Below are 13,261 nucleotides of genomic sequence, written 5' to 3'. Positions count from 1 at the left end.
GCCGAGATGGTAGCCACATCCACCTGTCTTGGCTTCCAGTTTCAGATGGCCCTTGGGCTGCTGGCTACGCTGGGGTCAGGGAGAGAGACCATCTGATGCTCAGGCAGTGTCTGCAGCAGGAAGAGAATGACCTCTGCAGTGTAACACACCTGAATTTGAATTCCAGCTCTGACACTTATGATCAATCTCAGTGTCATTATCAGAAAACAGATAACAATGCTTGCCTCCCAGGGATGTTGTGAAGGTAAAGTAAGACAACATTTGGAAAGTCCCTAATATGATGGCGGTTCAGAGAGCAGGTCTTGACAATTGGCAATTTCCTTCCTCATGTTCCCCCTGCACCTGTGCTTTCCCAGATCACAAAAACATGGGATGGAGGTGTTGGTAGGGAGCCTAGAGATGGTGGGAATCTTCCTATTTATCTGGATGGAGGACACATGAAACATGGAGCTCATAACTCAGAGGCTGGGGTGCCCTGGAGTAGAGAGTGCTGCTCATGGGTCGACGGGAGAAAGTCTGAGGGGGGTCCTGCAGTCTGAGCCCAGGCAGGGGTGGCCATGCTGCCCAGGCCAGGGCCTTGGCTGTGGTGGATTCTCGGCCCTGCACAGAAGCACATTCTGAGCCAGACATCATCCTTTCACCCAGAAGAACAGGGGAGGACACTGGCCCTGTCTAAAATGGTCTTCGTTCTCTCCTCCCTCCTTTCTTGTCATTTCCGTTTGCCCTGGCTATTAGCCATTGTGGGGTAGGAGCAGCATTTCACAGCGAACTCAATGAATTCTTTCAGGAAAGTAATTCTGAATGAGACACCCACGCAAACAAATGGTTTGACAGTTTGGAACTGTGTGTGAGTGTGTGTGTGCAAGGGGAGGTGTGGAGAGAGGGGGAAGGGAGCTGAAAACCTGTGAAATCAGCTGGGAAGATCTTTAGATATTGACTAATTTCAGCCCCACACTTTTCATATTATCCTGTGGACCAGAAATCTATCTAAATTGTCCTCTGTGGACCTCAGAAGTGAGAGCCAGAAGTAGGGGATGAGTGAGAGAAGGGCCCAGAAGCAGCTGCTGTTTCTGAGTGGGGTGAAGGGGGTTACTGAGGGTCTCCCCTGTATTCTGTGCTGACCCCCGCTGTGCACTCCCTCCCTTGCCTGCTTGCCCGCCCCGAGCTGTGGTTCAGCTCGCTTATGTACTATGCATGCTTCTGGGTGGCAAGCTAAGGGTCCCTACGACTATAGGGTCTAAAGCCTAGGTACATTTGACATGCCGTTCCCTCCGCCTGTCAGGTATGTCCAATGACAAATGCTTACCCCTCTTCCAGGGCTCTGCTAACAGAGACTTACCTCTGAGCCGCTCAGGCAGACTTAGTGGCACTTTCTCCTACATTCCCACTGCCCTTTGTGAACACCCCAGTAGCCACACTGGACTGTAACTGCTTCTTTCCTCAATAAGACAATAACTATCTTGAGACACAGCCCATCTCGCTTTTGCTTAGCAACCTCATACTTAGCACACTGCCTGGAACAGAGCAGCCGTCACTAAATATCCCGGTTACTGGGAGACGGGTCTCAGCTAGATTCTAGGACAAACTGTGTTCTTTAATGACTAGAAGAATGGAGGTGCCTACACGTTGCTTGGGAGTCATGTCGTATTTTAACATCGGAATCACCCAGAAGTTCTTCTTGTAGTCTCTCTTACTGTAATTTGAGCCAATTTCTGGTGATTCCTCATCAAATGGAGAACTGAACAGCTGCTTCCTCATCAAACATCTTTCAGACACTGAAGACAGCAATTAAGTCACCCCTGGCCTGCGCTTCTGCAATTCTGGTAGCCTTTTGTCAGAAGATCTTGTTTTCTAAACCCTTTGATCATTTCAGATGCTTTTCGTTGGACCCTCAGATTTCCCCGCATCCTCTGAGAGTTTAATGACCCAAAGTAGGCTCGTGGCTTGAGTGAAGGCCTGTCTGATGTGCGGTAAGGAGGGTCTGTGCTGATGACTTCCCATTGCTTGTCACACACGCCATTAACCAGGCTGGCCCTGGGCAAATCTGAGAGGGAGGGTAAGTCCTTAGTATCCTTCCCATGTTCTTTTTTTCCTCCCTGGGGTTCCTTCTATCATTTTAGGCACCTCTCACCCTGTTATTCTCTCCTCCCTAAAGAAACCTTTATTTGCATCTCAAAGGGATGTTAAGTTGTGTTACCTTGCCTTAAGAGTATTGGCTTTTTAACTGGTTGTAGAATAAAAAGTTTGTCTATTTGCAGGATTCAGAAGGAAAATGTGGGAAATACGTTAGGGCAGAGGGGGGCCCTAAACCCAGCCCCAACCATAGTCACTGACCAAGCCCAGGTGTAAAGGGAGCTAGCCCAAGTCCTGGCCAAGGACTTCTTCCTCTGCTCATCTTAGGCCAGTAGGAGGTAGGAGGAGGCTGGCATGTGCCGATGGTAGGGGACCAACTAGGAGACTCCTGTCTCCTGCTGAGTCCTCTCAAAGCCTCCTAGAGTAGCTGCTTTGGGGAGCCACTTGCCATCTACTCAGACCCTACCTGCCAGCAGCACAGCCCAACTGAGCCCGGTCGAATGCTGGAGCACCCCAGCTAGATCTGTATTCCTGCCAGACTGTGTCATCGTTGTTTTCCGCTGTGGGTGCCATGACCTGGAAAACAGCTGCTGTGGTGCTGCACTTGCCCTGATTCTTGCAGCCACTAATTGAACAATTCGGAGGGAACTGTGCCACAAAGCCGCCCAAGGGCGAGAGCAGATGCAGCCGATTAATTACAGCTGGGGAGCTCCGAAGGGCTGCCCCAGGGAGCAGAGTGGGAGGCGCTGAAGGCCCAGGGGCTTGGGGCCCTGGGGAGTGCCGGGCTGGCCATTTCTAGGATTCTGGCAGAGCCTTGGAGGGGTGGAGTTGGGGCCTCCTACAGGTTAGGGGTTAAGGGGTCAGAAGAGGACCCCTTCTTGGTAGGAACCTCACAAAGCCTGGTTCCCATCCTGGAGACTCTGTCTTCCTCTGGTTATATCTCCTGCCTGATAGCCGTGGTGGGAGAGAAGACAGAAACGGGACCTCGGCTCCAGGTTATTAAACATTCTGATAATGATGGCCACTAAGTTTTCATTTATTAGGTACTTACATGAGCCAGGGATGGTGCCAAGCGCTTTACATATTTTATCCCACTTAGGACTTAAGCTACGAGGGAGGCACTCTTATTATTTCCATTTTACAGATGGGGAATAGTGTCCCAGAGAGGTTGTCACCTGCTCAAGGTTACACAGTGAGTGGCAGAGCCCAGCCTGGTCTATCTAACCTGTGCTTTCAGCTTCCACACAACACCACCTGCATGGACCATCCTCCTGCTCTGGGAGAGACTCCTAGGGCATCAGCCATGAGAACTCATGCCCCAGCCTGCTCCTGGGTTCCCTCTGCTCAGGTCCCCCAGCCTCTCTCCCTTGGCTGAGGCCATAACTTGCTGCTTTCAAGAAGCTCTGGAGTTGGCCTTGCCAATCACTGCCATCTCTCTGAGCTTCTCAGCTTCCATCCTCCCCCGTCTCTGCCCCTGCCCCTGTGAATGTCTACACTCCCCCCTGGGCCTCGCCCCTTAGTCATCTCTCCCGGTGCATGTCCAGTCTCCTCAAATGATTCTGGGAGTGGGCACTACTTGCTTTCTTCCCATCTCTGCAGCAGGCTTGATGAAGAGCTTGGTGCCAGCTCCTTTTCCTCCCCCAGTGCTGTGGATTGAGAGTTCTATTTGCCTAAGTGAGCCCAGAAAAGAGATGAAGGATGGTATCCTGGTCAAACGTGGGGGCTCTAGGGTCAAGTAGCTGAGGGTTAACTCCCAATTCTAAAACTTACTAGTAGGTTGGCTTCTAGAAAGTTATCACACCTCACAGTACCTTGGTTTCCTCATCTGTAAAATGAAGCTAATGGTAATAATAGCTTCTACCTCATAAAAGTTGTTGTAAGGTCTAAATGAGATAGCATACATAGGGTGCTCAGTGTGGTGCTAGGTGCCAGGTAAGCATTCAGCCAATGTTAGCTATTATTTTTCTCATTCTCATATTTTATGGTTTAGAAATCTAGGCAGAAGCCAGGCTAGCTGAGGTCCAGAGGAAATGTGGCTCCATTTGTATAAGCATCCTACACAGGTGGAGCCTCTTGGGGTAGTTCTTGGTGGGGACTGAGGGCAGGGGCAGACAGCCGGACTTGTGGAGGGAAAGTGGCTGGTCTGTGGAGATTGCCCAGGATGGCGTTGTCTGCCTCTCTGATGGGCGTGAAGCTCTTGCCATGTCTCCAGCAGGCTGTCAGCACCCTAGACTGGGGTTTTTTTTTAGGAAAATTAGGCCTTAGTTAACATCTGCTGCCAATCCTCCACTTTTTTGCTGAGGAAGACTAGCCCTGAGCTAATATCCATGCCCATCTTCCTCTACTTTATATGTGCCATGCCTGCCACAGCATGGCTTGACAAGCGGTGTGTAGGTCCACACCCAGGATCTGAACCAGTGAACCCCAGGCCACTGAAGCAGAATGTGCAAACTTAACCACTGTGCCACTGGACTGGCCCCCACAGACTGGGTTTCTAAGAGGAGATGAGAGAGACTGATGTCAGAGCCCCCCAGAGCAGTCAAGGAAGGGGCTCCCAGAGAAGTCGCTCCAGGATGGAGCATCCCCAACTGATGGTCACGCTTTGTTCTGAAAGCTCCTGTGTCTGAGACTGGGATCAGGATGGTTCTGCCCTGAGCAGCCCCCTAATCAGGACAAGGCAGTGAGGACACGCTGTGGGTGTGTAGACAGCTAATCCTCTCCTGACTAATCCACTTACTCCTTTCCTGTTGCTTAGAATTTTCCTGACTTGAGAGGGCAGGGATGCCAACTTTGTGCCTGCAAATTTTGCTCCCATCCTGGCTCCCAAAGATACCTGGATGCTAAACTCATGACGGCAAACTGTCACATTCTTTTCCAACTTGTGGTGTGTGTGTGTGCGTGAGCATGTGTGCACACGCGGGTGTGCACACTCTTCACGGTAGGCTAGAGCCCAGCTGACGGGCTCTGCAGGAATCTATGGCATTGGCGGTGCCAGCTCTCCTACCCGGCGTGAATCCTTGCTGGCTCTGTCTTAGCTGATAGTACATTCAAAACCTAATTGTTATCTCAGCAGAGTAACTCCATTATTCATCCTGACACCATCCCCCGTTAGCTGTTTGTTGCAGTGATGTTATATTAATGAGGCCTGCAAATAAATGAACGGGAGATCAGAGTGCCGACTTGTTTCTCAGGAAAGCTGGCTGACTTATTTATTTATTTCTTGGGAACTTTGCAGCGAGTCATGCTGGCCCTAGGCAGGTCGCTTTTGGCCTTTCCTGCAGAGATTTGGTGCAGCGTTTCAGATAAATGCTTGTAAACGTCCAGCGCTCCAGACAGTTTCACAAATGCATTCGCATCGGAGAGAATCCAGGGGGAAAAATCTACTTTAAATTATTTGGGCCAGGGGAGAGCAGGAGGAAGCAAGAGTGAGGGAGGGATCATCTCAAACTATCATATCAACAATTATTTAAGCTTGATTTTGGAGAGCAAGGTACATGGTTTTCTACAACTAGTTTTCTCTCCCAGTTACATGTACCTAAGATAACGTTAAGGAGAATTTATATTCCCTAAGCATGAACCAGTGAGGTGTTGGGGAGTTACTGAAGCTGAAAAATTTATAAAGTAAAAGCTACAAAGCGGTCAGTGGAGAGACAACTGTGAAACCAGTGCACCTACAGCCCAGCATCAGTGTGGCCTGACCGGGCAATGTGGCAGGTGACTTCAGAAACACACAGGAACATTCTCTGATACTCAAACAGTGTTAGGGTTCCTGGACACTCTCTGACGACCCCACACTGGGAATTCATCCCTTGCATTTCAAGCCTGCTTTGCCCTTACCTCACCCTGATCTCTGTTCCACCTGCAGGCATGAACCACCTGGGCCCCATTCTCTGGGCTCTCCCATCAGGCTGCGAGGCTTGAGAAGTCAGAGCCATCAGGCTAGGGAATTTCCAACTTTCACCATAACCATCACCCCACTGACAGACACAACCAGAAACCAACCACAGCGAGTCTGGAAGCTTTAAGAAACACGTAATTAAAGTAACATCTATCCCAGATAAGCAAGAAGTGATCATCCTAAGCTTAAATGCACTGCAAAATGCTCTTCCTGTCCCTCCCAACCACGCATAGGAATAAGTGTGGACCTGATTATGTTTAGGAAGACAGGTGAAGTTTACTTTAAGGCTCAATACAAAGGGTAGCCAATGTTCCCAGTTTGTCTGGCATCTCGTGGGACCTTCTAAGAGGATTCTGATCCTAGGCACAGATGTTTTTGGTACAGTTAGGGTGAGGTAAGGCGGGGAAGCATATAGCCAGGGACCACTCCTCCAGGCCTCTGACCAAGTATGGCATAATCAGGAGAGTCTGTATTCTGGAGTCAGAAGACTCTGGTTTTGAATTTGTTCTGCCAATAACCAGATGTGTGACTTTGGGCAATTACTTCCCTAAGCACTATTTCTCCACCTCTTCAATGAAGATAATTATAGCCATCTTTCAGGGTTGTTAGGAAGAGTAGGTATGAAAGTACACAGATCCTGGCACACAGTAGAGTCTTGTTAAAGGAAAGCTATTATTATTAAGACTCCCAGAACTAGGATGTGGCTTGTCTGTTCACGTCCCTGGCCTGAGGTTAGTGTCCTCATTAGGTGTGGAGACCCAGGTCCCTGCTGCAGTCCTCTTTCTAAACAGGAGACAATGGCAAAGGGTGTACATCAGTAGTTTCTGTCCTTGGCCCTTTGGAGGCAGCAGAGTGGCCTGCAGGGCAAGCAGTTTCCAGTCTCTTCCAGGTGGCCCATGTTCAAGGACAGGCTGGAGCTCTGCAGGGAGAGGCGGCATTCCCACCCAGGAATAATTTATCCACGTGATAACTTCCAAGCCTAGCACAGTGCATGGCATACAGTAGTTATTTAATATTCATAAATATTCATTTAATGAGTGAATTAATTTCCTTAGAACTGTGGCATCTCCTCCTTTTGCTCAGAATGCCCTGTTATGGGTTGAATTTTATTCCCCCCAAATTCCTAGGTTGAAGCCCTGATTCCCATTACCTCAGAATGCGACCTTATATGGAGATAAGGTCTTTACAGAGGAAATCAAGTTAAAATAGGACATTAGTGTGGGCCCTAATCCAATATGACCGGGATCCTTATTAGAAAAAAAATTGTTCATCTCCCATGCACATAGGGAGAATACTATGTGGACATGAAGGCAGAGATGGGGATGATGCTTTTAAAAGCCAAAGATCGCCAAAGATTGCCACAAACTGTCAGATGCTAGGAGAGAGTCATGGATCAGATTCTCCTCACAGCCCCCAGAAGGAACCAATCCTGCCGATACCTTGATCTTGGGCTTCTAGCCTTCAGGACCGTGAGACAGTAAATTTCTGCTGTTTAAGGTGCCCAGTTGGTGGCGCTTTGTAACTGCAGTCCTAGCAGATGAATACACTCACTTCGAGTGGAGACCTCTGTCACATGAGCTCCAAAGTCCCTTGACCCTTCCCAAATTTCTCTTCCCAAGAACATATGCAGTTTCTTTTCCCTTTCTGCTGGATGCTGGATGCTGCCCACTCACAGCTTCTCAGGAAATGTTTTCTCTGGGCCTTCCTTTCTAGGGGGTGGCTTGTAACGTCCTCCTCTTTGGGGTCCCAGCAGATCCTGATGCACATGATGGGAAGGACAGAAACGTGGTGGGCCAGGCATCTCATGGGCTTTCCAATCCTCTGCATGTCTCCTGTTCCTGGGGTTGAACAGGTGACACGTGCATGGACGCCCGGGATGACAGCTGGAATGGGAGCAGCCTGGGATGCCTCCCACAGGGGACAGAGTCATTATCACACCACGCGCTGGCTGAGAAGGAGCAGACGGTGAGTCCTGAGGGGGTCCTAACCTGAAGTTTATGCAAACTGGGAAATTCGATAGGCTGTAAGACATGTACTACATGAAGTTGCCATAAGAGATGGGTCTCCAGGGGTGGGCTTGGTTGCCATGGAGACACTGGGGTAAGGAGGGGTTAAGGAAGAACAGAGCTGTTCATCTAACTAAGCTTGAGCCCACTCCTTTTCCTAAAGTAGAACTTCTTTGAGGTCATCTCATTGATTTTCCTGCCCCCTGGCAGGATGGTGCCCCTTCCAGTCCTCATTTGTTTCCAGGATTGGAAATTCTGCTGCTTCCAGCAGCCAGGCCATCACAGAATCCTTCTCTCTCACCCCTCAACAAGGATCTTTGTAGTAAATGGCTTTTGTTGGCACGTGAGCTTGCCCTGAAGGGGGTACACATTTTGAACATAAGGGCTGGGGGAGGTACATATAAAAGGGCATCGATCTCATAGAATTCTGATTATTAAGAAAAAGATCTATGGTAATGTCAAGCAATTAGCCAAGAAAGCCGAAGTAAAGGAAATGAGTTGAATCTTCTTAAAAAGTTACTTGTAAGAAATTATACATTTGTGGTTACAAAGGCCATGGAAATGAGGTTGTGCCCTTCTCAGTGCATCCCACAGAGAGGCCCATGAGACTGATTCTTCCCATTCCTGGTGATGTTAACTTTGATCACGTGGTTAAGGTAGTGTCTACCAGATTTCTTTGCTGTAAAGCTAGTATTTTTCTGGTTGCAATTAATAAGTGTCTTGTGGGAAGACAGCTTGAGACTATGTAAATATCCTATTTCTCATCATACTTTCATTCACTAATTTTAGCATTCATTGGCCATTCTTGCCTGAAACAATTATTACTGTGATTTTTGCCAAATGGCGATTTTCTATTTCCCTAAGTCCTTCTACAATTATGAGTTGGAATTCTAGTGTAAAGAAGAGCTTCCTCTCTCCCTGTGAATTATTTGTTTATTTATTTATATCAAGAAGGACTCTAGATTCCTATTTGATTCTGTTGCTTGTAGTCCATTAGTTTCATTATGTATTTTCTTGCTCAAATTGTCCCAGATTTGGCCATTGGGGTCAAATCAAGTTCTGTGCCATTTTGACATGCACGCTACAGTTTTTTTTTAGTACTCTTTGCCAAAAATATATAACCTGAATTGAATCATGAAGAAACATCAGACAAATCCAGACTGAGGGACATTCTACCAAATAACTGGCTGGTACTCTTCAACAGTATCAAGAGCATGAAAAACAAATGAAGATTGAGGGTTAAGAGCACTAGGAGATATGACAATGGAATGTCACATGGGATCCTGGATTGGATTCTGGACCAGAAAAAGGACATCAACGGGACAATTGGCAAAATGTGAATAAGGCATGCATGTTAGATGGCATTATTGTACCATTGTTAATTTGCTGATTTTGATAATTGTACTGTGGTTATGTAAGATGTTAATTTTAGAGGATCTGGGCTAAGGGTATATGAAAGTTCTTTGTACTATTTTTGCATCTTTTTATAAGTCTAAAACTATTTCAAAAATGAAAAGCTAAAAAAATTGAAAATGATTTTTACAGGGAGAGAAGGATAGGTTGGGGGTAGGAGATGCAAAATGGAAGAAAGTATTCCTGACTATAGTGAATAAAATATTCCAGGCCTGGATCCTTCTCCCACATGTCCTGTCCAGAATGATGTCCCCCGAGTGGCCTGAGACACCGCACAAATTTGTCTCTCCCCAAAGATGCTGGTTCGTGTCTCCACAGCCTCTACTTGAAAAACACCAACAGGAGACCCCACTGCTTGGGGCCTCTGACTCCTGCTCCTGTGTTCACTGGGGAAATCAATTACAGCCTAATTACCTCAGGGGGTTAATTAGCCTCGTGTAGCTTGGGTGTCCTCTGTGAACAGAGCAGCCTGTCAGTCCCCGGTCAGTGAGCAGGCGCGTCGGAGGCAGAGCTTTCCCAGGGAGAAGCCTGCCTTCGGGCTGGGAAGGCTTTGCCTGCCCCTAGTTGGGGAGGAGACAGGGCTGGGGCAGGAGCCAGGGTTGGTGAGGTGCTGATGGAAGTGTGTCGCTGCCTGACTTAAGCTCCCCTATACCACAGGCACAGAGACATGGAGACCGACAATTGCCACAGCAAGAACTGCAGAACAGAGCAAGTTCTCAGGCCAACAGTTGCTGGAAATCACTAGAATAAGGAAGAAAGCATGGAGCCCTGGGTGGCTCAGGAAGCTAGCCGTTTGAGGGCAGAGGCTCAGGGAACTAGCTGTCTGAGGGCAGAGGTGGGGCACCACCAGCAGCCCTTGCAAGCACCTTCCCAGCAAGATAAAGACACAAGAGAAAGACAGTAGGCACCATCACTGGCCACGTCCAAGAGTCAAACGGCAACAAAGAAGCCCAATCTTTGAGGGGCAGTGTCTACACTCTCATGACACTGGGATGAATGAGGACCCGGATGTCGATGCTCTCCCACAGCACTGCACTTCCCCTGAGATATGCTGCCACGTGGGTGGATGCATCTCTCTGGTCTGTATCAGCTAGGAAGGCTGGATTTAAGGGAAGGGCAAGCTCCACTTCTCGTTTTTCTTTACTTGGGCAAATCGTAGAGACTTTAAAAATGGTTTCATAATTAAATAAACCTGAGCTTAAATACTGGCTCTGCCACTTATCAACTGTGAACTTGGGCAACTCACTCCACTCCTCTGAGCCTCATTTCCTTCATCTGTAAAATGGAGGTGAGAATATTTACTTCCCACGGTAGTGCTGAGGATTAAATGAGACAGTGCCAAGCACACTAAATAAATATCTGCTCCTTCTTCAAATCTGTAGGTTAACAACACTCATTGAATTTTACTGATCTGGAGCTTTGAAATAATCGTAGAAATTTCCAAAATGCTCCAGAAATTTCCCAATACTCTGTGGCATAGGTGAGAGCCAGAGTTGCTTTCTTTGGCCAGTAGGGAAAACGAGGCAGGAAAAGGGACAGTGTATCTGCTCAGGGAAGAGGCAGAGAAGCAGCAGCCCCTTCCTGCTTCCTTAAATGTGTGGACCACAGTGGTACCTGCCCAGCCCTTTATTCCTAGTCACCATAAGGAATGTGCAATTAGTTTCAAAGCACAAGTGACAGCCAGTGAATAGGGAACAGTGAAGAGTGATGAGCACATAATGTAACCAAAGTTAAATACAACTCTTCCTCTCCCAGGCCATTCAAAACCCCAGCAGCTGCGTGTTCATTCACATCATCTATTCATCTTCCTTTGCAATTTGCTATTCAGGAAACATCATTTTCTTTTCGGGATAATTAATTACCTATTTCTTTCCATTAAAATGCACAAACAAATTGGGACGGAGAGCAAACCCTGAGAAACGGCACGGTGGCTAATGTAGCGCCTGCCTTTACTTTCTTCTTCTGTTGTTTTCAACTTTGCAACTCTGAGCTAATTGCAGCTCCTGAAATCACATTTCTGCTGAGAAAAGCTAAACCTGCTTTCGGAAATGTTCACGCACCATGCAGCCAATTTCTCATCCCCACCTGGCTCAGCCGGCCTGGCAGGGAGGCTGGGCTGGCTCCGCCTCGCTTGTTGTATGCTTGTGCACACAGACATGCACGCACATTCTTGCACAGGCATGAGGACACACTTCCATACACTTGTCACTTACACCTGGACACAGGCCATCGAGACACCCACAAGAGGCTTTATCCAGCTGCACCCTAAATTGCACTCTATGCCAAGAATTCTTCCACAAAGGCTCAACTTGCACTCCTCACCCATGGCCCTAGGGTGGGCTCCTGGCTATCCCATCCCGCTCTGGGAACTTGGGGGACTCACCTCAGTGATTTGGGGGTTGGAGCACTTAACATTGTGGCTGGACCAGTCAAGCCAGGGGCTGGAGGGGCTGGTACAGTGCTGGTGGAGGGTACACCTGCGCTCGCCGCTGCACCAGCCACACTCAAACTTCCGGTCGGCCTTTAGGCAGAGGCCGCAGCTCTCCCGCTGGGCTGCACACTTGTAGAGATGGACTGCAAAGAGAGGGGAGCAGGCACAGATGGGGTTGGAGAGGACTTCTCAAAGTTTACCCTCTTCTTGTAGGCGTGACAGAAGCCATCCCCAACCATGGATAGCACCAATGACCATCATTATCATTGCAAGACTAATTGATGGGGAAGTAATAATAAACTGAGCCTCTTAGCAGTCGTTTATAGGCACTACAGAAAATATTCTTTAAGAGTTCTGGCTCTGGATTGAATCAGATCAGGGCTTTAATTGCGGCTTCCCCACTTCCTAGAAATGTGACAAAAAATTTAACCCCCTTGAACCTTGTTTACCTAATCTATAACATGCAGATAATCATTGTTTTTTGTGAGGTTTGAATGAGATGTTGTAGATTAAGTGCTCAGCACAGTGCCTGTAACATATCTGATGTTCTACACATGCTTATTATCTTTTCTTTGAACTCAAACTGCATTCTTATGCTGCTGCCTCTCTGACATAGGGCCCTTATTGCAAGAGGGAAGGACTAATTTTCCCATTCTAGGTAAAAATGAAACTCAAAGAGAGATAGAACAACTCTTGGAGCTTTCTAAGGTTAGTGCCCCAAGCTGGGGTCTGAAACTCCAACTCTCGGGGCTGCTAGACTGTAGGTCCTGAGAAGAGACAGAGACGCATCTCGCCTGGCATACGAGGAACTGGCTGGGTCTGGGAGACCAGTCAGCTTGAGCTTCCAGGAAGGCAATGGGGGAGGCAGTGGGGGAGGCAGAACTGATAAGGAAAGAGGGTTGACATGGTCCTATTCACGGCCCCTGTGGATGGAGAGGACATCCCCAGAGAGGCCCAATCAGCTACTTAACAGGTCACTTTCAGAGTCTGCACACTCTGCCTCTGCTTTGTCTCTTCCCATCTTAGAAGCCCTAGACAGGCCAATCAGCAGAATTGTGTTTTGTGAGCCTGGGGCTTAGTCATTGCACACTGGTGTTTTGAACTCAGAGTCCTAAGTAGAATTCTCCAGAAGCAGAATACTCCAAAAGTCACTTTTCAACTCTCATGGCCAAGTAGACACAAACTTTCAGGACTGGGCGGCATGCCTCTGCTGGAGGTCAGGTACATGCCCCAGGGGAGGGGTAATTTTATTCTGTAGGTCCTCATCCTGTCCCTCTGCTCTGTCAAACATCCCTCAGTCACAGCTGCAAGGACTATATTTAAACATCCTCATGCTTACGCCTTGTTAAGTTTCAGGGCAGGACATAGGAATCTTAAAAAGAACAACTACACCTTGAGAGTGTATTAATATGCACAGATGGTCCACATCTAATATCTCAT

The 13,261-nt window shown here is 48.0% G+C and overlaps 1 protein-coding gene across 2 annotated transcripts in view; it reads right to left on the bottom strand.

Moving 5' to 3' along the window:
- PLXNA2 (plexin A2) overlaps positions 1-13,261 on the bottom strand; it is a 213,014-nt gene that overhangs the window by 43,586 nt on the left and 156,167 nt on the right. For both annotated transcript variants that reach the window (XM_023640785.2, XM_023640786.2), the window contains one exon: positions 11,774-11,964. In XM_023640785.2, coding sequence (XP_023496553.2) covers positions 11,774-11,964 — 191 coding nt within the window. The remainder of the gene's footprint in view (positions 1-11,773; positions 11,965-13,261) is intronic.

The sequence above is a fragment of the Equus caballus genome, chromosome 5, assembly GCF_041296265.1.
Source record: "Equus caballus isolate H_3958 breed thoroughbred chromosome 5, TB-T2T, whole genome shotgun sequence".
Classification (NCBI taxonomy): domain Eukaryota; kingdom Metazoa; phylum Chordata; class Mammalia; order Perissodactyla; family Equidae; genus Equus; species Equus caballus.
The sequence above is the reverse complement of the archived record's forward strand: the minus strand, read 5'-3'. Positions and strand labels throughout refer to the sequence as shown.